Source organism: Mesoplodon densirostris, chromosome 10, assembly GCF_025265405.1.
Source record: "Mesoplodon densirostris isolate mMesDen1 chromosome 10, mMesDen1 primary haplotype, whole genome shotgun sequence".
Taxonomy (NCBI): domain Eukaryota; kingdom Metazoa; phylum Chordata; class Mammalia; order Artiodactyla; family Ziphiidae; genus Mesoplodon; species Mesoplodon densirostris.
Window position 1 is genome coordinate 55,855,413 of NC_082670.1, and position 24,044 is coordinate 55,879,456.

The 24,044-nt window shown below is 39.5% G+C and overlaps 1 protein-coding gene across 1 annotated transcript in view; it reads right to left on the reverse strand.

Moving 5' to 3' along the window:
* The window catches only part of GADL1 (glutamate decarboxylase like 1), a 172,227-nt gene that overhangs the window by 98,798 nt on the left and 49,385 nt on the right, over nucleotides 1–24,044 (reverse strand). Inside the window, exons 12-13 of the mRNA XM_060109971.1 lie at nucleotides 10,659–10,858; nucleotides 985–1,036 (exon numbers count right to left, since the gene is read on the reverse strand). Of these exons, the coding sequence (XP_059965954.1) occupies nucleotides 985–1,036; nucleotides 10,659–10,858 (252 nt within the window). The remainder of the gene's footprint in view (nucleotides 1–984; nucleotides 1,037–10,658; nucleotides 10,859–24,044) is intronic.

Below are 24,044 nucleotides of genomic sequence, written 5' to 3' on the forward strand. Positions count from 1 at the left end.
CCCCATTTCAGCATTTTACCCTATTTATTTCCATTATAGTACTTCCCACATCTGGAACTGTCTAATGAGTTATTTGTAATTACTTATTATCTTTCATGAATCTGTTTTATTGTTTTCTTAAGACTTCCCCCAACTAGATGTTTCCCATGTAATAATTTGCTTGTTTATTGCCTGTCACTTTCCTTTTGAATGTAAGCACCATGAGAGTGGGGAACTTCCCTGTCTTATATCTCCAGCTCACTCATTTACTGAGCAATTGCTCAGTAAATCTTGCCAAATAAATGAATACCAAAAACTAGCCAGATTGTTTATGTACAGGATACATTCCTAGGCTGCAGTCTCTAAGTGATTTTTATTATGTTAAAAATTGCTATAAAGTATATGTTATAAGAAGAGCTAAGCAAACCTCACACTTTACATTTCTTAAAAATCAGAATTAAATAATATTCTTCATATTTTCTAACCATATATTTTAGAAAAAAACCCAATAATCTCTATCTTTGTAACCACCATATTTCTTATATATAGCAAACAATCCAACAATAAAATGACTTATTTTCCCATTGCTCCAAAGTTAATATGCTCTCATTATTTTATAAAAAGAGAAAACTATATGCATTATTGTACATTCACTTAATTGATTTTTCACAGAAGCATCACTAAAGCACAGTTGAATATTTGCAGTACAATCATTATGCAATTTATATATCAAGAGACAGGTCATAATTTATTTGGTATTATCCTTGGTAATTATTATTGAGCACTGTAATTTTCAATACTTAAAAGCAAGTGTGTTCTCTGAATCCAACAAAGGAAAAATACTCACTAATAGAGTAAATTAACATAACGGACTCTATGAATTAAGCTAATGACTTGCTTCTAAGTCTGCAACACAAAAACCAAGGAAATATAATAGATTAGAAAATTACCACCTTCATCACTGTTGACTGACAAAATCACAAGCACAATTCTGTAATCACTTACTTCCATCAGTAATTTGAATCCTTCTCTTTTCTTGATTTCTTCTACTAGGTACCTAAAAAAAAGTCACAATAATATTTATAATCTGCAATCTAAAAATTCCATGAACATGGCTGACACACAATAAACTATAATTTCTGATGCAGAGACAAGGCTTAGAAATAAGTAAGGGTACATGTACAGGCACACGTTTGTATTTAGACGGATACACCTGAGCCTACTGCAATCCACTGGGGCCTGAGTAAAAAGGTACATCTCTTTGATGAGATGATGTCTCTCTTACATGTTAGCATCAGATTTCAACCCAAGTGTGAAAGCCACACAAAGTAGATTGGATATATATCTCATTCATATTCTAGATGGGGATTTAGCATAGGTACTTAAATTATCTAGCTGGCTTGGTGGTAAAAGTTTTTGGTGTTTAGTCTTGCTTGTGTGTTCTTTTAAGATCAAGGAAGTGCAACACCATCCTTCCCAAGGCCAGGCCAGAGGGAAGAAAGACTGATCACTGGTATCATGCTAAAAGTAAGTGGGTTGTAGCCATTGATAGAATGTCTATGAAGTTATCTTGAGTGTCAGGGAAAAAAGAATTATCATGCCATAAGCAAAGGGCACAGCTACATGAGATATGGAATGTGATGGAGAAAAGACTAAAATGACATTGAGAATGGAGAGTAAATGAACACTGACTCTGCCCCACTGGGCTTGGTTATTGTCTAAATAAAAAGATAAACCTTCTGAACAACTGGCCTTGAAAACTAGTGATTTGTTCATGAGCTTTGAAAAGTTCATAACACTTGACCCAGTATTTCAAACTTGGGGGTCAAATGTAAGGAAATGATCGGAGGTGCTGACAAAAATGTACTTTCCAGGGTATTCTGTAATTTTATATGTTATAGCCAAAAAGAAAGGAAGGAAGGAAGGAAGCAGGCAAGCAAGCAAGCCCTGGCTTTGAAAATCCTGTCCGGTCATATGGAATTATGGTACCATCATATGGAATTGATTGTGTAACTAAATTACATATATTCAATTAGTATTTAAGGGCAACAAAGAAATGCTCCTCTTTGGACCTCAATTCCCTTACCTGTAAAACTGGAGTAACACATTCTGATTTTCCAATCTCAAAAGGATGTTGTAAAAAAATTAAATAACATCATATGTAAAAAATTGTATAGAATATAAACTGTGGAAATGGGGGATTATTATTACTATGTTTATTTACTAAAGGACATTCTAGAATGTGGATATGAAATACACCAACTAATGGGATGAAGTTCTTTTTTCCCAAACAATTTTTTAGCTTTTTGCATAAGGTTAAGTATTGGTGTTTAGCATACAGATTATATCATCTTTAAATTATAAAATATCTTTAAAAATCCTATTGGTATTAACTGGATGATATGAATCTTTTATTTTGAGCAATAATGTTGTGACACCACATGCGTGCATGCACGCACGTGCGTGCACACACACACACACACACACACACAGATTCACAAAGTATTTGATGTTCTTTCTACATACTCCTTTCCCTGAATGTTTTTTCAGGAGATGTCATGTAGCTGTAAAGTTTTTACACCGTTAGCACACTGCCTAACTTTCGATAAAAGCAATTCCAATGGTCAATAAACAGGAGAAAAGATGCTCAAGATCACTGGTAATCAAAGAAGTGCAAATTAAAATAACAATACTAAACCTGTTGTTGCCCACAGGACACTGGAAACAAATTTAAAGAGGGACAACATCCAGTGCTAGTGAATGTGATAGAAAGCTGCTATAAACCTTTCAAAATTAATAATACTCGTAGCTTCTGATCCAGAAAAACCACTTATGAGATGCTGGTCTACCAGGAAAACCTCATCAACACTAAGACAGATAGATAGATAGAGAGAGAGAGAGAGAGAGAGAGAGAGAGATGCATACTCAAATGTTGCTGCATCTAAATCTACATGTGCATGTGTATGTGTGTGTATTCCATACAGAATAATTAGAAACAAGATTAATATCCAGAAATTGGCAAAGGGTAAAATAAAATGTATTATAGCAACACAGGTACTACGATGCAGTTATTAAAGAGAATGGATTATATCCACTTCAATTAAACCACAGTGATGCTCATGATGTATTAGTAAGAGATGAAAGCAAGGGACTGAGAAACGTAGATAATATGATTCTTCTTTTTAAGAAAATGTAAAAAAAAGAAAAAGCATAAGTGATCCCTCTCCACATGTATATATGAGCATGGAATGAAGTATGGAAGACCACATCCTAAAGACATCCTTGATGTCTACCTGAGGAAGCAAGAAACAGGATGCAGTGGGGAGGTAGAGACTGTTTACTCTCTTTTTATATCTCTGCAAAGCTTCATAGGTGTGGTGACTCATAATTTTTGAAAAGGAAATTAATAAAAGAAAAAAATACAAATCACAAAACAAAATAAATAGACATATACAATCTTTATCTATACAAGGAAAGCTTCATGAACCCTATTTTTTCTTACCTTTTCAGGCACAAATATAACGGCAATCTGCTAACTCAGTGCCATGATTCCATTCTGAGGGGGCCTGCACTAATCCTGGATACACTCAGGCTATGAAATCCAGGGAACGACTCTAGAAGATTCTAGTTGTGCAGTTGATCAACTTTGTGATTCTAGGCAAACTCTTCAGACTCCCTGAGCCCTCCTCAGTTTCCTCGTGCACGTAATGGCGATGTGGAACTAGATTTGTAAAATCCTTCCCCAACAGATTAAGACTGTTAAGATGAAACTTTGACAGACTGCCCGTAGTCTCAGTTTAAAATATCTGTCAAACTGGCTAACATTGCTCCTGGGAGAAAGGCATCCTAAGGCAGAGCTGAATCATTTCAGTTAAAACTCTGTTCTTTGCTAACCACGTGGAACTGGGCTTTGTGCCTGATCAATGCCCCCATGCAGTCACTCTCAGAATCTGTAAAGCCCAGTCTAACAAACACTCCAACTGAACTGAGGGTAGAGGTGATTTGGATAGAGAGTTATAACAATAGTAAAAGGTTTACACCAGAGTTCCCAAACTATGTTCCTTGGTACACCGTGTTAATAGGTTTCCCACATGAAAGGGTTCCATTCAAATAAATTTGAGCAATGCTAGGCATATCCATTAGATTGCTTTTGCTTAAAATTAGAAGTGTACTTGGCTTAATTCATGAGAACATTTATTGAGCTGGTTGGAAAGTTCAGTCATGTCACCAAGAAACAGGCATTTTCTATTATTTCAGCCTGCCATGTTCAGAGTGTTAGTGAATTCACTTGTGTTCACAAGATGGCAGCCACAGCTCCACACATCACACCCATATGTGACAGTGTCCCAGGAAGAAAGAGAGGAGGCTGGAGCAAAATGCATTTTCTCTTAATTTCTATGTAGGTAAGAATATTTTCCTCAGAAGCCTTCAGAGAATTCTTCCTGTATCTTATTGACTGAACCTAAGTCATATATCCATCCTTAAGCTAATGACTGGCAAAGGGGATAGGCTTAGGTCAATGTTCCCAGCTGGAATATTGCTATCTATATAAAATTGAGGTTCTGTTGGCAAGGAAAGAGGAAGAATGGTTTTTGGATGAACAGTCAACAGTATCTGCCTACTGGCTAAAGTTTAAAATGTTTCTATATTACAAGCCCCTCAGAGCCTTTAATGTGCTAATGAACACTTTGAACCTCCAAGAGAGGACCAATGTATTGGTTAGCATTGTCAAAACATATTTGACCGTGGAAACATTTTTTGGAAGAACATCTATTAAGATCTTCTGGAAGTCTATTATACCATGGAGCATAGGTTCAGAAATGCTAGCATAAAGTGCCTCTTCTATAGCGTTCCTACCCTCTTCTTAAATAAATGCTTAGGGACTTCCCTCGTGGTCCAGTGGTTAAGAATCTGCCTTCCAATGCAGGGGACTTAGGTTCAATTCCCTGGTCGGGGAACTAAGATCCCACATGCCGCAGGGCAACTAAGCCTGCACGCTGCAACTTCTGAGCCCATGCCACAACTAGAGAGAAGCCCATGTGCCACAACAAAGATCCCGCATGCTGCAACTAAGACCCAACACAGCCAAAAATAAAAATAAATAAATTAAATTAAATAAATGCTTAAATGAAATGAGTTTTGGGGGAGGGGATCCAAACAAGGCTTAAGTCACTTCTGCCTACATTCATAGGATGATTTATTCCTCGCAACTTTTCAGTATATGGAAACAGCCTAAAGATAAAATACATTAAAAAAACAACAACAACTCTATTCTTATCTGATACAAGCCAGAAAAAAAAAGATATACATTGAGTTTTTTGATAAAACTCAGGAACCATAAAACACTTCTACCAAAAGGCATCCAGGTAAATGGGTTCAAAAAGCAACAATAGCATCATAAAATTCAGTCCTTCCCACTAAGCTTAGCAAAAAGAGAGAAGAGAGAAAAAAATACACATTAGTAAGTTTTCACCAATCCTACTGGGTAAAAAACTCATTTTATTAAGATCCTGGCTTAGTTTTGAAATGTACATTAATGAAATCTTGCTCTGAAACATTTCCCTCCTTAGCTCCATGAGTCCATTTAACAGTTGTGCATTTCACTTGCCCTTTTGCAGGACATACATTCCTTTCCAGAAATAGCCTTTCCAGTCCCTTTCTCAATTCACCAGCCACTTGGAGTCTCCCTGGAGCGCTCTGGACCAAGTGCCTCTCCCAGTCTCATCTCATTTGAAATTTCTTCTGATGCAATGGAACCTCCCAGAACTCCTGGGATTTTTTTCCATATGCTTTCTGTATGCTCTGCATATATGAGAACATATTGCATGGCATGTGTGATTCATCACAGACACCTACATGCTACATTTTACAGCATTGTGATGTTTTTAAAATTACAAATATAAAGAAAAAAGTGAAAACGTTGGCCCTTCTATAGTCTTCTAGACTCTCTCCCTCTCCTCACCTAGAGAAATACACTAGCACAAAATTGCCTTGTGTTACTGCTTACTTTTTCCATACTGGTACCAATAAATCCCTCAGTGTTCATGCAAGTCAGTGAAATGAATTCCATCTGAGAGATTACAGAGATTGTGTGTCAGAGGAATAGATAAATGATACACTGGAGACCTAGCAACATAGCAGAATGGGAGTTCCTGACCTGTTTGTTTGTTGTTCTTGAAAAGACTTACGCACATGACTCTTCTAGATTTGCTTTAAAAATTACCCCTTAGTGAATATCCATTTAACTTGAGTGTTGTAACAAAGGCCTACAAGGTGCCCTCAGCAACCAGTAGCCCTGGGTATTGTAACACATTTTCAACTTTTCTAACTAGATATCAGAGATCACAATCACCTTGTGCCCGAAATGGTGGTTTTAAGAAACCTCAGCCTTCTGGGTTTCAATTATGCTTAATAATCACATGCTGCTTTAGGTTCCCAATGTCACTGGTTTTCCAACAACCAAAGGAGAAAGCAAGTTTTTTGTCATTAATATTTCTTGAGAGAAATGTTATCTCATCCATTGGAATGACAAGGGTCAAATGGAAATTAGGGAAAGCCTCAGAGATCTTCTAGGAACTAATTAGTTCCTTCTTGCTGGATTTCTGACAACTCATACAATAGGAATCATTGTCCTCTTGAAAAGGTCTACTCTTGCTTTCCCAAGGGAAGAGGGAACATCTGATCAGGGTGATGGCTGTCCATTGGTCCATCAAAATCTGGTCCTTAAATCTTAAGGTCAATATACAAATTTTAAAACTAAGTTCCATTCAGATTCAGGAACATGGAAATGTTGTTTCTATGGAATCAGTGCAATCCTTACTGCAATATGCCAGGGGAAAAGACTTGCACAGCCTTCTCTGTGTTTAAGAGACCTGACCCAGGTAGGGCCTGTGGGAATGGACATCTTATCTCCCTTAGGCTGCTGATGACAGATGTGCACCACAAATAGTAACACAATTGTCATCTGCAGCTTTACTTTGCTAGAGTTGTTATCTACTGGAGAAAATCATACTTCTTGGAAAAAAAACAGTGTTGGTCCGACCTAGAAATTAAGCCAAATAGAGTCTTTTGACAGTGGATGAGAATCATTTTTATTAGGTAAACTCTAAAACAAGTGGCTGCAGGTCAGTAGGCTTGATGAGAAATGGTATTTTAACTCCCACCTGCCAGTGGTTTGAACCCATTATGCTGGCTCATATAATCAATGGTAGTATAGAGTTAGTTTGTACTGGCTAGTGAGAACCAATTGTTAAATAATCAGAAATTTACCAGCCGCAACTGTTGGTAGCTTGCAATTTTCCACAGTGGGAATATTTACACCATGGAAATTGGCAGACATTACAAATTGGGGCCTTTTTCCCCTCCTGAGAAACAGTTTACCAGTGCACAACTGCACATAGGCTCCAACTAATAGAATAGACCTCAGAATTCAGAAAATGTTTCCTCTTTCCTAAAAAGCAGAACCACGTTCAATTTGAAAGGACATAAAATCATGAAAATAAAGCACTTGTGTTGCTAATGTGAAATAATTCTTAATCCCAGAGAAACGTTCTCCAATTTTATAATTTCACATTCATTCCAAGTGACGTGCCTAAAAGGACTCTTCCTTGGCACCTGTCGCTGGGGATGGGGGAAGAGGATGGCTTTTGCCCACCCCAGGAATGGACTGTTGGATATCAAGAATGTGGAAAGTTAAGGCAAGAAGACCATTATGGGGCCTCCCTGGTGGCGCAGTGGTTAAGAGTCCGCCTGCCGATGCAGGGGATACGGGTTCGTGCCCCGGTCTGGGAGGATCCCATATGCCGCGGAGCGGCTGGGCCCGTGAGCCATGGCCGCTGGGCCTGCGCATCCGGAGCCTGTGCTCCGCAACGGGAGAGGCCACAACAGTGAGAGGCCCGCATACAGCAAAAAGAAAAAAAAAAAAAAAAAGACCATTATGACTAATGGAATGACAGAAAAGGGATTATTTTAAATATAGGTCACAGCGTCTGCAGTGATGCTCGCTGAAATGTTAATTCAATTCAATTCAACTTGACAAACATTTACAAACAATGTGCCGTTGAACTGAACTGAAATGTTTACTTTTATCCTCCTGTGATATTCCTCTGCAAAATTAGGAAGTAACCTTAGACTATAAATTAAATTCCACCCTGAGATGAATGTTAACTTTGTGATAAATACGATCATCAAATATTTACATCTAGCCTTGTTTCAAGACACCTGTCATCGAATTACTTAGCAGCTTTGATAAAATAATGCAGAGTCTAGCATACTTAAATGGTATGAGAAAAATACAAACAAGGGAACAGAGCTTTCTGAACTTTTAGTTTAATGGGCAACTATGGATATTTATGGTAGACAGTTTCATGTTTTCACCACTGTATAGTTATCTCCCCACTTCTGACGAAGGCACTTTATCCCTGCTTCTAACAGAGGTACACTCCTCACCCAGTGTCAGTATATTCTATATACGTAGGAGGAGTTGACAGTCTTCCCAGTGCCAAGGGAGAGCATGTGACTCAATATCACATTTCCCTGGCAACAGTGATTGATTCAGATATGGACATTTGCCTCATTCAGAAGGAATTAAAACTTTCCTTGGGATTGTTAAGAAAGGAGCACTCTTTCCTTTTGACCTTGAAGTTGAACCTGGGAGGCTATAGATCTGACCCTCCTGGCAGCTACCTTTCTACAAAGCAATAAACTGAACATGGAGGAGAGCCTACCTGATTGATGGACAGAGATTAAGGCCTGGTGATATTGTTTAAGCCCCTAGAATAAGCCATTCCATAGTCATCACTACACTGGCTTATCAGTTAACATGAGCAAATAAATTACCTTTCTTTGTTTATAATGCCTTGAATGAAGGTTTCTGTTGCTTACCAACAGACACAGTATCTACAGATTTTTCAAACTACTTTTTAAACCAAAATCACCAGAATTGCTGACTTCTAATAGTCTTCTGAAAGTGCCAAAGCCATCTTTTTCCCTGTCCTTATATCTAAGCCCTTCACCATGTAACCTTGCTGTTCTTTCTGCCTCTTGACATTGAGTTTGGCCATCTGACATTGAGTTAGGCCATCTGATCTCCTTTGGTCACTGGAATGCTAATAGACATGATGCAATCAGGAGCTTAAAGTATGCTTGCCTTCTTGGGCTTCTGTTACCACCATCACAAAACCAGGCTCTGGCTGGCCTGTTGGTCCAAGGAAGATGCAAGACATGCAGGCAGGAGACCCAGACCCTCCTCCTACCCCTACAGCCGCCTCAGGATGAGATGAAGCCACTCCAGCCAACCTGCAGACCTCTTAGAATAAACGATTGCTGCTTTAAGATACTAGGTTTTTAGACAGTCCTCAGGGATGCTCAGAGCACCACTGTCACACAGAGAGGCGCATAGAGCACCCATACCACTTCCCTATAGAGAGAGGAAATTGTTTAAATCTCTTAAGGAGACACTGGAGAGATTATCCAAACCAGAGATCACAAACTCTGATGCTTCTAGTGGCCAAGCAAGTAAGAAAATAATAACTAATAAAACTCATACAGCATGTGGTATATGCCAGGCACCATCCTAGGTGTTTTACAAATATCAATTCATTTAATTCTACTAACAGTTGTTTGAGTTCGAAGCTGTTGTTACCTCCATCTTACTGGGATGCAATGGAGGTAAAGAAAGTTTTAGCAACTTGTCCAAGTCACAAAGCTTGTAAATGGTGGAGCTAACTTTTGAGGCCCGGCTATTAGCATTCTGTGCCAGAGTAAAATAGGCTCAACAAAAACCAGGGGGCATGGAGGGCACTGTGGGTCTCCAGAGTCAGGCATCACCATGTTCAGTGCCTTGTCATCAGGTGGGACAGAGAGCACTCTGATCTTTTGAGAGAAACCACAAATCTAGATTTTTGACGGTCTCCCTATTTAAAAATATTTGGAATGTTTAAATGTTTGATTTTTTAAAACACAATCCAGGTTAACCCAATGGAGCTCAGGCCCAACAAATCACATTTAAAACTACATTTGGCCATGGCCTGCCATCCACACACACTGGTCCAAGCTTACCAGCAGAATCCTGCTCTGGTGGCAAGCACCCAGCACCTGTATCTCAAGAGCTTTTCTAGTGTCATTGAAAGTGGTTTCAAAAGCTTTGTCCTTACGTTACAAGAAGGCAGCAATGACGGTGCTTCCACATCACCTTTACCTGTATGTCTTTCCACCAGCCCCACATTCTCACAGACCGTCTTTTCGGGTCCTTGAAGTCACCAGGATCTCTCCCACACCCAGAGATTTGGGCCTGGTGCTCCCTCCTCCTCAATCAATCTTCTCCCCTTTCTTCATTGGGTCTTAGTTGAATGCCACTCCCTCCAGGAAACCTCTGCCAACATCCCTCAAGAACATACTAGGGAACCCTCCCGAGTGCTTCTGGAGCACCGTGTACCTCCCTTTACCAAAAACTAGGTGCACCTGTATTTTATCTGCTTTGTCTCTTGGATGTATCTCTCACTAGGTTGGGATACTGGAGGGCAGAGGGTAGAACTACTTTGTTGTCAATTCCTAACACACACTAGGTACTGAGAAAATGGTTATTAGATGAAAGAAGGAATACATATATGGAAGAACATCTTTCTGTTAGACAGCCATGGACACACACACATACACACACACACACACAGAGCAAGTACCTAGATAAAGCAAGAGCACGGTTAACTTTTTCCTCAAGGCCTAATGTGCCCAGGGCCTTCCAGGTCATCCAGAACTTGAATGCGTCTGGTCTTCTGCTACATTGGATAGACTTGTCTCCTGTATCATAGCTGACATCATAGAATTTATCCTGTTGGAAGAGGTAAGATGCCTTGGCAGAGTAGCATTTCTTAAGAAGGTCCTTTCGGGGAAAAATAAAAAGGAAGAAAGACAAACTGTAAGACTGTACATTTTAGAATGCAGTTGATTTCAAAAACACATGCCCACCAACAAAACCTGTATAATATTCTACCACTTTGTGCCCAGAGTATTTGGTCTTGCTCTGTGACTGCCCTACGTCAGGAACATTAGGTGTGTATTAACTTTGAGACACAGATGACCCGTTGTGTTTTCAAAAAAACCAAAAACCCCTCAGAGTTGAGAATGCTAAGTCCATCTTCACAGTTGTATTGATGAGTATTAAGAAGCTTTGAAATTACTATATCATCATCTGTATAACATATGACATCAAGATGGGCCAAGTTCTCAAGATGAAAAAAAAAATTTGTCTATAACTCACTCAAGGCTCTGTATTAGAAAAAAAATACCCAACATATTGTACATACTTTATACAATTTCACAGGCAAAAAAATAGGCTTTTAAATCCAAATCCTTTTTTCAATTCATATCCATATTGAAAAGGCCAGAATTGACAGTAACCCAGAGATTTAAAAAAAAACCCAAGGAAAGAGCTTATGGAAGAGTCAAACAAGAGCCGACACGTTTTAACCACCACTAAACAGCACCTACAATTCCACAGAATTGGGGGCGGGGGGTTGGTCTCACACTGGTTTTATTTGCAACCAAATTCAATTTGCATTTACTGACTGGTTACTTCTCTCTCTGATTTACCCTGCGTGACAATTTACCCTGTTTATTACCATTCTAGAGTCTTTACTTTGACCTCAAATTATTAGAGTTTAAGCCCTATTTCCTTCAATGTCATGTGGGATCTAAGAAATCCCATGTATCCTAGCCCATCCTTCACAGCCCCACAATCCCCTGAGCATCTTCACTCCTAGAGAATAGCCATTAGAACCTTCTGCTTCCCTAGCATAACCAGACTGCTCAACGCCCCTTAATCACTAGATCATGCCCCATTTATATCTCTGTTCACACAATTTGCTTCTCTTTGTCTCTGTTTTAATGTATTTGACACACTTGAAAGAATAAATGCAGCATATTTATAAGTTGTGAAGTTTACTAACGCTGAACACAGTTGCCTCTCTTTCTCTAGGTCTGCCTTTCCTTTGGGTCCCATCTCAAGTTCTGCTTCCCCTCCAGCTTCTTTATCTGCCCATCCCGTTGGACTACCTTATTCTTTTCACATTTGACTGCATTTGTTGCCTTTGCTCCTGTGCTGCCCCTATTAAGTGAGCAGCCCCACATATTTTCTCCTCGTGAGGCCAAGCAGCTTCTTGAGGGCAGGAATCATTTCCTGTCCATGTCCACATCCACAGAACTTAACACCATTGGGCACAAAGACCCTCACTAAGCAGTTAGGGTGAGGACACCACCCCCCATATTCTGTACTTTTCTCACATCCCCCTGACGTTTAGTATGAACAAAATAAACACAGATACAAGAACTTCTCATTTGGTGCATCTTCCAAACTTTAACAATGCAGAACCATCAGTGCTGTACAGGAAGCTACGGAGAAACTCCCCACCAGTCACGGAAGTCCTAGAAAATGATCCCTCCTGAAGAAAGAATGTATTACATGCCTCGTTTGAGTGATCAACATGTACTTAAAGAATAAGGAGAAAATCTCAAGGTATCACATTCCAAACAAAAGCACACATTTGTTGTCTTAATAACAATACTGTGTTGTGTGGACACTGATCTGGGTATTATATGCTCCAATACCAGAAAGTATGATTCTATTCTATGTAGAAAATGATACACCAGCTATAGTCAAGAACTCCAAAATCTGGCTCATCCAGTATCCAAAAGTAAACTGATTTAAAAATAATAAAGGAATACTAGTAAGCCTTCAGCCTGGCTCTGATGGGTAATATTGGTAGACACAGGGGAAGAGGAGATTGCCTCGACCTGATCATTAAGGTAGAAAAAGCACTTATTCTTTAATCTTTACTATAATTCTATCATCAATCTCTCAACTCTGATTACAGCTGCCATCACTGCATCTCCCTACCCTCAAAGGTCAGGAAATTTGGTTACTGTTTCCAGAGCAACTACAGCTTGACCATATATTATAACATTAAAAGACCACTGCAGTTTAAGGACAAAGCACGCGCGCGCATCTGCGCGCACACGCACACACCACACTTATACTTGCATCATGATTATAAATTTACTTTCATCAACCATGAAAGATTCAAAAATTCCCAAAGCAGATGAACTTTGGACATGTCTTGGGCAAGTTTCAGTGCCTTCTGCTAGTGACTGAAAGGGAGAGGAAGCCCATCCATTAGAGGAAGACAAATGGCATCATCACAGACAAATGGAGAAGCAAAGAGCCCAGAAAGCATATCGCAGAATGAGTGATTACCCTGTAGTCATGACACTGTTGATCTCGCTGCACTAAAAAATCCTCCTGTCTTGGGAAGGTTTCATAAAGAACAACTAAAAATATGTCGATATTTACTTTATCAAAATAAATGAAAACTTTCCTCCCAAAGTCCCTGCTTTGCATTTTAGTTTCTATCTTTGTATTAAAATGGATGAGCTGTCTTTAGTTTTAAGATAGACATCAACTAAGAGAAGATGTTCAGATGTCCAGAGAAAGCATTTTAGAATAAGTATGGTAAAAGTTAACATTTTTGAAAACATTTAATTAGTCACTGCTGTGCTATCAAAAAGAAGGACCATGCTCATCTTGCTCATCTTTATACTCTTAATCCTAGCAGGACAGTAAATACTAGTTATCTGAATTCTAGAAACAAGTATTCAATGAGAATGCTAATTGCTCCATATTGTGATAGCGTCTCAAACAGTTCTCAGGAATTAGGAGACATTGGGTTAGGATACACACAGTGACAAGTGAAAGAAATGCAATCAAAATAACTTAAGCAAAAAGGAGAATTTTTATAGGTGCATATATTTAACAATCCAGTCATATATAACCTTCAGGCACAGTTGGATCCAGGATTAAATCTACAATCTGTCTTTTTCCTCTTGTTCTGTTTTCTTCTGTATTGGCCTCACTCCTAAAGCAGAAGGCTGGGAGGAAGCCTTGGAACAGTGTCTTCCAGTAGGACCTGTGAGCCCAGGGGGAGGCTCTGTTTAGAGAGTGATGAGAAACATAAAAGAGGTAGCCTTGGCTGGTGACGCTACCCAAGCCGAGAGACCACTGGCCTCCCAGCCTCAATCTCTTCTGAAGCCAGTGGGCAAGGGGGCCCAGGAAATGTGGTTCCCAGCAGTCAGGTCCCTTGCAGAGCAAAGCTGAGGAAAACTGGAGAATGAATTATACAGTAAAGAGAAATGACGAATGACAAGCACACTAAATGAGTGCAGAAGCCACAACACTCCTATTCACCAAGCATGTAACAATCATGACCAGAGCTAACATTTATGGAGTCCTTACATTTATGGAGTGCCTTGTCAGGCACTGTGCGTGGATGAACTCATAAATCTCATAACAACCCAACGAGGTAGTTCTATTATTTTTCAATGCCATTGCACATGTGTGGAAACTGCAACCCGGCGAGGTTCAGTTAATGACGTAAGATCACGTAGCTACTGAGTGGCAGAGCTGGGTTTCAAACCGAGGCTGCTAGGATTCAGGGCGTGAACTCTTTACCCATTATACTCTACTCTCTCTGCACTGGAGCTTAAATATTTGTGGAGGAGAGGGACCTGTAAAAGCTCATGAAGAGTTCTTGAACACGGCAGCAGAGAATATACCACAACAGAGGTCAAAGCAACTCACATCCTGTTTCAGATTCTTTTTTTGTGTGTGTGGTACACGGGCCTCTCACTGCTGTGGCCTCTCCCATTGCGGAGCACAGGCTCCAGACGTGCAGGCTCAGCGGCCATGGCTCACGGGCCCAGCTGCTCCGCGGCATGTGGGATCTTCCCGGACCAGGGCACGAACCTGCGTCCCCTGCATCAGCAGGCAGACTCTCAACCACTGCGCCACTAGGGAAGCCCCTGTTTCAGATTCTTACTTTGTTCCTGTAAATATGACTTCTAGTCTTACTAGTGTAACATCTTCTCTGTAAAGCATTTTGAGATTTTTTCTAAATACTTGTGACTGATGATACTTAATTTATCACCAAAAATACATCCTGGATTATGAGGATACGCATTTTCATTGTCAAAATTAGCTAAGCCATCTTTGATTTCCACAGGCCAGACCAGATCTGCAGGCTCTTTACAAGGAGTCAGTGACTACTCCCAGTCCCCACTTCTTGCAATCATGTTTTTCAGCTTAACAAAATCTCCTAAAAACTCTTCCCGTATGGTTTTTCACATAACCTGTCCCCTATCACCATTATTTACATGCAAGAAATTGCCTAGATGCCTTAGGAAGTGGGTATATTAATCATGTTTGTACTAATTAAGTCATTCCAAAATTAGGTATTGAGGACTTTTATAACAAGCACTATGATGGCAGGAGCTTAGATATATAACCCCATGGAGGTACAACACATCTAGGCTCATACTTGTTGATCGAATGTGCAAAACTAAATTTAGACTGTGAACAGCAGGAAGGCTTGGTTGCAATCTAGAATACAAAAGTGAATTTTAAAAATGATTATAGGGCCTCCCTGGTGGCGCAGTGGTTGAGAGTCCGCCTGCCGATGCAGGGGATACGGGTTCGTGCCCCGGTCTGGGAGGATCCCATATGCCGCGGAGCGGCTGGGCCCGTGAGCCATGGCCGCTGAGCCTGCACGTCTGGAGCCTGTGCTCCGCAACGGGAGAGGCCACAACAGTGAGAGGCCCGCATACCGCAAAAAGAAAAAAAAAAAAAAAGATTATAGCTTCTGATGTTGTCTTCATTTATTTATTGAGGAAACATTTTGAGAGACTGAATATATGCCAAAAGCTGTGCTAGGCACTGGGGCTGTAATGGTAAATGAGAACGTCACTATTCTTAAGAACTTTAATGTGGAAATGGGAACGGAAACACAGTCAGTTACATTACAGAGCAAGAAGAAGCAAGAAGGAAGGTCATCTTTCACTAAATTAGAGGCATTAGAGGCATTAGCACACACCACTCCCATATTTTCTTCTGAAATGTAAATCTTCCTTAAATTCGCCCAAACTACGGGTTAGAATGAGTGGATTTGGAAATGAGGAGGCTGAACTAAAAGACATTTTTAAGAAATGTAACTTAATACTTTTAAGCAGTGATGGTACCTACAGAAGAGGGTAAAGTCAGGCTCAGTGTCTCAAAGAATGTGTAAGGGCTTCTATAAATAGGCAAGAAACATTTGATAGCACAGAGAACACTTGGCAATACCTCTGCATGCCCTACACGCATTTAAAAATAGTTCTATCAGGCTTCTCTCTTAGGACAGATGGAGATTTTCTGATCTTCCCCAGGCAACTATCAACATACCATCTCTGTTAAAGATGATCTAAAACAGTGTTTTTCAGTCTTTGACTACAACCCACAGTAAGAAATTATTTTTCAATAGTGACAGCATCCACTCTAAAATACATGAAACTGAAACAAAAGTTTCTTGATAGAGTATCCATCATTTCTACATGAAATGCATACTGATATTTTCTATTCCATTTTATTCTCACTGTTCATTAAAAGGGAAAATAAAACCCTGATATGACTCACAGTTGACTATATAACTCAAGACCAATTAGTATGGTGGTTCTTAACCCAAGTTAATATTAGAGTTATCTGAAGAGTTTTTTGAAAAATAGCAATGCAGGGTCCTTACTCCAGATCAAAAAATCAGAATCTTTGATGTGGGGTAAGGGCAATGCTATTTATTTAAAAAGCTTCCCAGGTGACCCCATTGTGCAGCCATGATTGCAAAGCACTGCTCTGATGGGTCTTGACCTTATGTTGAAAAAATCCTGATCTAGAAGTTTTGGTCAGCATTACATTCACATTGAATCTAGAAAACTCTCAAGTGTTGAGTTTTCACCAGAGCATATAAACCAGGGTGATTATCTGCCTTCTTTTTGTGCTGTGAGTGCCAATCATCAAAGTTTTATTTGTGCGTGAATACAAGTGAAGAATGACTTTAGTCCATGCAACTAAATAAAGAGCATACAGGTTCGATATGAATAATGCTGGAGTCTTCATCAGGGGGAAAAATGCTCCGAGCTATGAAACGTATGTCCAAAGATTTGGTGTGGATGTGATGTGAAAAAAAAAAAAACCCACAACCTTAACCTATTACACTTTTCGATTTGCTAGGTGTTTGTGATGGGGGACAAAGATTCACTTGTTTTTGGAAGCTTAATCATATCAACATGGATACGAGTAAACCTCGCTCACTCAACTGAGATATTGCAATACTCCCAACTCTGAGTTTCTACAATTCTACCTGATACGTATCTATTGTCACCCTTCTTGTTGCAAAAGGGAGTTAAGGCAACTTACAAAAATACAATATGGTGGGATGAGAAGAGAAAAGGAGAAAGGGGAGGCAAGACAGCAGGGAAGGTAGGAGGATGAAGGAGGTGGGGACGAGGGGGAGGAAGGGAGGACACGGGGTCCATTCCGGCAGAAAAGGTGATGTGGAAACACGATGAAATGGGGAGTGACATCTGTGCACAAAAGGCATGCCAGAAGGAGAATGAAAGGGGACAGATATTTGCCAAGGTCTCAGCACACCCGGTCCCACAGGCACAGCAAAAGCATCCAGGTGTCACTTGCTGCTTCTGAGCGCTGAGTCTTGACTGTGAACTGTCAACTACATCATGCTGCCTCATCGCCTCACTCATCATTCATCTGTACTTTGAGGATGATGACATTGTGTTGCATCCCACCTCCCGGGGATGGATACTCATGGCACAACGTTTAAGTGAATGTCTGGAAGAAAACCTTTATTAACTCAAGACATATTTCTTCAGTCTAGATGGCTTAGTTGCCTCTCTCCAAAATAGGTGGACAGACGTAGATGGAAATGAGGTCTTTTAAATTGGACAAAACAGACACGGAGCAAGTGTGCTGCTTTGGACGGGGGCTATGAGAGCGATTCTACAGCAGGAGCACAATATTTAACAAAATGAATCTATGTCTCCAGCTTATTGCAATGCTGTTCACAGGGGCACATTCAGCAGCAAGGCTGCTGGCCTACATTTCTGGGAGTTTTAGCATCCTTGAGAGGTCTGGTCTCTGAGGCCTGGAGCACAGGTAAGAGATTGATTTTGCACAGGGAAATGCTACCCCGGAGGGCCATTTCTGAAACACTGTTCCCTGATTTTTGTAAAAATCCCATGAAAGGGTTGTTGGAAATTGTTGATATTACCATAACCATGGGCAATCCCACAGAAAACTGGCTTAAATAATAGTTTGAAATGAACTAGGAAGCACTTGGTAAAAACCTCTGAATAGAACCTAGGATGTAGTGAACAAAAGCATTCTTTTCCCAAAGACTCGTGATAAAATACAGAAATGTGCTAAAACGACAAAGAATTTTCCCACTATACACATGGACATTTGTCCACACAGAAGAATCTGTGCATTCACATGTGCCCTCAATCTGGAGAGAACAAGGAAACAAGAAATAGCATGCACAGGGTGCCCATCACATGGCTGGCAGCATACTGTGCACTTTTGGACATTCTCTCACTCAAGGTCATAGCACTTCTTCAAAATGGGAAGTGTCTCCATTTTACACATAAAATAATGGAATTTCAGAGAAATTATGCGACTTGTCAAAGTCACACAGGGCAGAAGCAGAGGCAGAATTTGAACACAAGTCTTGCTGGGCATCAAGGGCCCTAGGTGGAGGGAGGTATGCACTGAGAAATCGTATTTAATCCCAGAATTTCCTAGTCAAACTGTGGTCCCAGAGCATGGGGAAGACAAAGTCCTCTCCTCTGGAGGTTCTAAATCAGGGATGGGCGAGTTCTGTAAACAGCCAGAGAGTAAATATTTTCAGCTTTATAAGACATGGGATCACTGTCACGGCTATTCAACTCTGAGAGTATAGCATGAAAGTAGCCATATGGGATCCTTAAATGACCAGATCACACGTTCTCCATTTCGGACTGTTTAGAACAGGTCAGAAATCAGGCAGTAACTGGGGTGAAGGCTCCACCCCAACTCTTATCCCGTATCCTCAAGCCCTCGAGCAGACCTCTGCTCGGAACCTCGAGGAAGGCCCTGTGCGCTGACAGGTCCAGTGCCCAGAGGCACAGGAACTGCAAATGAACCAGCTATCTTTCTTCTCCCGGCCTCCCCAAATCCATGAAATTGGTATAGTGATGAGGGACAGCATATCTTCTCTACGATTTCATGTAGCCTGGCACCAATGAATGGCATTTTTGGTCCTAAATAATTATGATAAATGCCCTGAATGTAAGTGATGCCCTGTCTCAAGGATGCCTAAAGCAATGGCGGCTTTGGGGGACATCCCCATGTAGGGAAAGTTAACCCCTACGGGTTCCCATCACTTCATTGTTAAACTCTACAGCCAATATCAGACTCTACAGTACACTGAAGATTGCTGGCTCCGTGAAGTTCACCTCCCCACCCATCAAGAGTGAGTCAATCCCAAAGCACAATCTTTTTAAATTAAAGAGACATATAAAGAACTTCACTCCCCTGGAGGTTTTCCTCTTGGATTTCAACTGAACCCTTAAAGTGAAAGGCATCCTATAACTCTCATAATGGGAAAATAAAATCTGTTAAAGTGACTAACCTTCTAACACTTGCTGTTGCTACCTCACTGGTAGAAAACAATCTTTTTCTTATTATATATAAATTCCTGGTTCTCAGTAGTTCTGAAAAAAAGCTATGCATTTCATTGAATTTCACTACATCTCTGGCAAGTTGGATATTGAAATGGCACAAAGACGCTGACAATACTCTAAATGAATGCATTGGTATTTCTGTGACTGGGTGTCGAGGGTTTAATCCGTACTATGGTACTGTCTAAAACTGGTAATAAAACAGAGGAATAAATATGCCAAGATAAGATCCAAAGGACATATAATAGTGACATGTGCTACTCCGTGACAAGGGCATAATGAAACGTACTGGGGAGAGAGTAGCCTTATAAAAAAGAAGCTGTGAACTTCTTTCTGACAACTGCTGTGAGCTAGAAACAGGCAAGATGCAATCCATCTACCTTGTTCCATTTCAGTTTCTGGACCAGGTTTAAAACTCAGCAATCCATTAGTAAGTTGTCACAGCAAGAGATGGAAGACATTTATAGTAAACAATTTAGGCTCTCTGCCTGGTTCCCAGGGACCCCTTACTTCCCTTCTCTCCCACAGAGATGGTCACATCACACTGTTCCCCTGCCTCATCCCCCTGGTCCCAGCTTACTGGACCAGAGGTGGAGAAGACAAGGGATTTGGAATGAACACTGCAAGATCCTAATTTAGCTTGTGTACGTCTTTTGGGTAAAGATGTAAACATCATACTGTGAAGTGCCAACTTTTATCTGTCACATGAACTTAAAAACAAATAAAATTGTTATGAATTTCAAAATGATATCACTTTGGATATGCAAAAATGACACTTCACTTTTCTTTCAGTGAAAACATTTCTGATTTTGAGCTATGTTTATTTCCAATGCAAACTATTTAATTGGGTCACTTCCAGAAAAACTCAAAGCTCAAACTGAGTGATTTCTCAGACCATGCAGACATAAAACATGGGCAATCGAGGTTTTTCCTCTGAGAGTTTTCTTCCTCTTACCTTTTGTTTAACGTCGTTGGGACATTCACAAATCCCGCTAAGGAGGGTTATCAGATAAAATACAAAACCACCTATTAAATTTGAATTATATACAAATTTCATATAAATTCCTAAAACCCAAAATTTTTAGTAAAAGTGTTATGCCATGCAATATTTAGGATATACTTATACTAAAATATTACATGTCATTTATCTGAAATTCAAATTTCACTGTGCATCTTATGTTTTCAATTGCTAAATCTGCCGACTGAAGCTAAGGAGAGGACATCTGTTTCTGCAGTGTGGTCACCGCTGTCCTTTTACTGACCACCTGACCATCTCTAGCTCTTTCCAGATGCTCTTTCCTTCTTACGTCTAAAAACCTGCCTTGGGCTGTGGTTGTCAGATCACGAGTCATGCTCCTTGCTTCTTGACCCTACTTCCAGTCTCCCTTGTGCCCCCGGTTCATTTTCAGTTACTTTCGGTTGCTCTTCCAACCAGCCACTGTGAAGCCTACAGGAGAAATGGGTGTATTCTCAGGCACTCTCATGCCTTGGATATACCCACTTCCCAACTCTATTTAATTTCGGCTTTCCAGATTGACATGAGAGGTGGGGGAGAAGGGAGCCTTCCCAAATCTCTGAGCCTCACCTAGAACTTGGGCCAAGAAAGGAAAGAACCCACATATTCTATTTACAGGGAAGTTCTGGTTTTTCTTGAACCTCCTGGGTTTGCTTATTCATATTTAATACTTGGTTCTTCTTCAAACACTCTTCTCCCCACCGCCCCAAACTTGAGGACTGTTTATCTGCTTGGGAAAGAAAATGCAAACTAAAAGTGGATTCTGGATGATAAGATATCCTTTCAATTTTTGAGTTTAAAAGATAAAAATTCATCACTCTTGATCTCTGCTTTCATTTTGATTATCTGACTACAGTAAAACAAACCAGAATTTCATAACACATCTTAAGCACTTGGGAAGTTAAAATTACTTTTATAAATCACCGTTGGCTCGAAGAGTAAATCAACACTGTGATTATAGATTAATTGGGAAATAATTTAAATGAGAATACTCCAAAACAAAATTTAAGGAGCTGAGCCAAAACTGCCCTCAAATGTAAAATAACATTTTTACAGAACAAAACCATAAAGAAGCAGGAGTAAATGAATAACAATTAAATAAACAATAAAGATGTGACTTGAAAAAATAAATGCAAGAAGTGATTCTTATGGAGAGAAGATAAGGTAAGCAAACTAAGAAAAAATATTTAAAAAATTAAGACTTCAGGCAAGGATATAAGGTAAAAATTAGATGAAAATGATGAAATGATATAGATTCTACTAATATACTTGAAAATCTCAATAAAATGTATTAAATATTTGAGAAAATGTTCTTGAAATTGATCAAGCAGAGCATGAAATTCTTAACAGTTGAATTAAAGTGGGAAAATAATTATCTCCCTCCAAATTTCTGAACAAGAGTTTTATGATTGACTTTTCTCACCATTTCTAAAAGCTGACAATCTCTATGCTCTCATAATTATTCTAAAACAAATAAGACAGTTGAAAGTTGACAGTCAAAATACAACCCAACCAAGATAACATGCACACATACTCGCATGCATACACACACACAGAGTAGATTAATTGTATGTATATAGAGGCCAAAATCTAAGGATACAAATCCATTAATATATTAAAGCAATCTACTGCAACTAAATGAGGTTAATCAGAAATGTAGAAAATCAATGAACACACATCTAACTTTGTTCAGGAGTAAAATGATAGAACTACCTTATCAGATATTAAAAAGGGATATGGTAAAATTCAATACTCATTCCTAGATCATTTCTCAAGAGGATTTATACAGAATGTATATCTTAAGGCAACTTTAATAAAATCACAAAGAAGATAAAAATGCTTTCTATTTACTATTATTACTGAACATATTTTTGGAAATTTTATCAGTGCATTATAATTGCAACTGATATAAAGCAAACAAAATATATTAGAATATTAGACAGCAAACAAAATTACACTTATATACTAATATTATTATATATTTATAAAATGCAAGAGAATAACTTGAAACCCCTCAGAACTAATATGAAATCTGGTAAGATAATGGTGGTCATAGTTAAACAAGTGAATAGTTTTAAATGAAGATTTTATAAGCCCAGTGCCTCTGATTTTTAGATAATGAGAGGGGGTAGGAATGGGTAAAGAAAGGAGATGCTAGTTATAGAAGCAAAATACACGAATCTATACCAACACAGATACAGTAACGTATTAATATTCATCTATCAAGAAAATTTTAAATGATTTAACTTTGACTGGTGGGTACGAGTAATTTTTATATTCCTCATTATGCCTGACACTGCTATTTTGATCCTATATTGCTTTAGAAATGGCAAGAAAATACCCATAACTGATATGTTAAAGGTCACCTCTGTTTCAATTAAGTTTTCTAGACCAGCTTCTTCAGCAGCGTTGTTCTTTCACTTGATCTACATTTCCAAAACACCTGCTTTTTACTCTGTTACATAAATACAGGTATTATATTTTAATTATTTGCTTAAAATTTGTTTCTTACTATCCCCTGAGTTCACTTATGATAAGGAGCATGTCTTACTCAAGTAACACATAAGAGGCTACACACATTTGCAGGTGGAATGAAAGGGTGAGTAAATTAACGAATGCTCATCCCCACTGGCAGCACTGAACAGCAGTTGATTATTAAAAGGCCAAAGTCTGACATATATCAATTCTGGTAATAAAAGACTAGATGAACTTGAAATGCTCCTACTGAAAATAACAAGAAAGCCTGGAAAAAAACATAAAAACTGCATCTAATAAAAAGTGTAGCAGACCTACACAAGGCAGAAGTAAACTTCTGGGAGGTACAGGACAGGAATGGAGCTCAGAGGTGAGCCAGAGATGCTTCCACCCCAGGGGCCTGTTCAGACTTAGAAGGGCAGCTGCAGCAAGAGCTAGAGTGGGGAGAGGTGAGGGAAGGGGGAGTGTGGCCTCCACGTGTGGGGACCTGGAGTATCACCATCAGGAAACAGAGTTCAAAGGTGGTCAATGTAACAAGAGCACTAAAGCAATCCTTTCTCTTGTTTAGGATCCAAAGGTCTCCACTGGAAAGAGAAGTCAAGATTATACTCTGAAGATCCAGAGAATCTTTAAGCGTTGGTCCTGGACTGCTAATCCCCACCCCCCAAGATGCCCAGAGAATGAAAATAAAATCCTCTGTAAAGAAAGAGAGCTTCACTTCTAGTTTCAAATTATTCCTGAAGGTAAATTTTTAAATAAAATATTCAGTAAACCATCAAGGATTGTAATGTACCTCTCTAGACAATATGACAGCCAGGACTCACAGACTTAAGAAACAATAGGCATAGCACTTGTGGGAATCCAGAAACTAGAGTTAGCAGAGGCAGACTGTTCATGGAGATAAAAGCTGATCTTAAAAATGTCAACAAGAACCTAGAGACCTTCTATATGTAAAAAAGATTCAATTTGATGCTACGAAACCAGA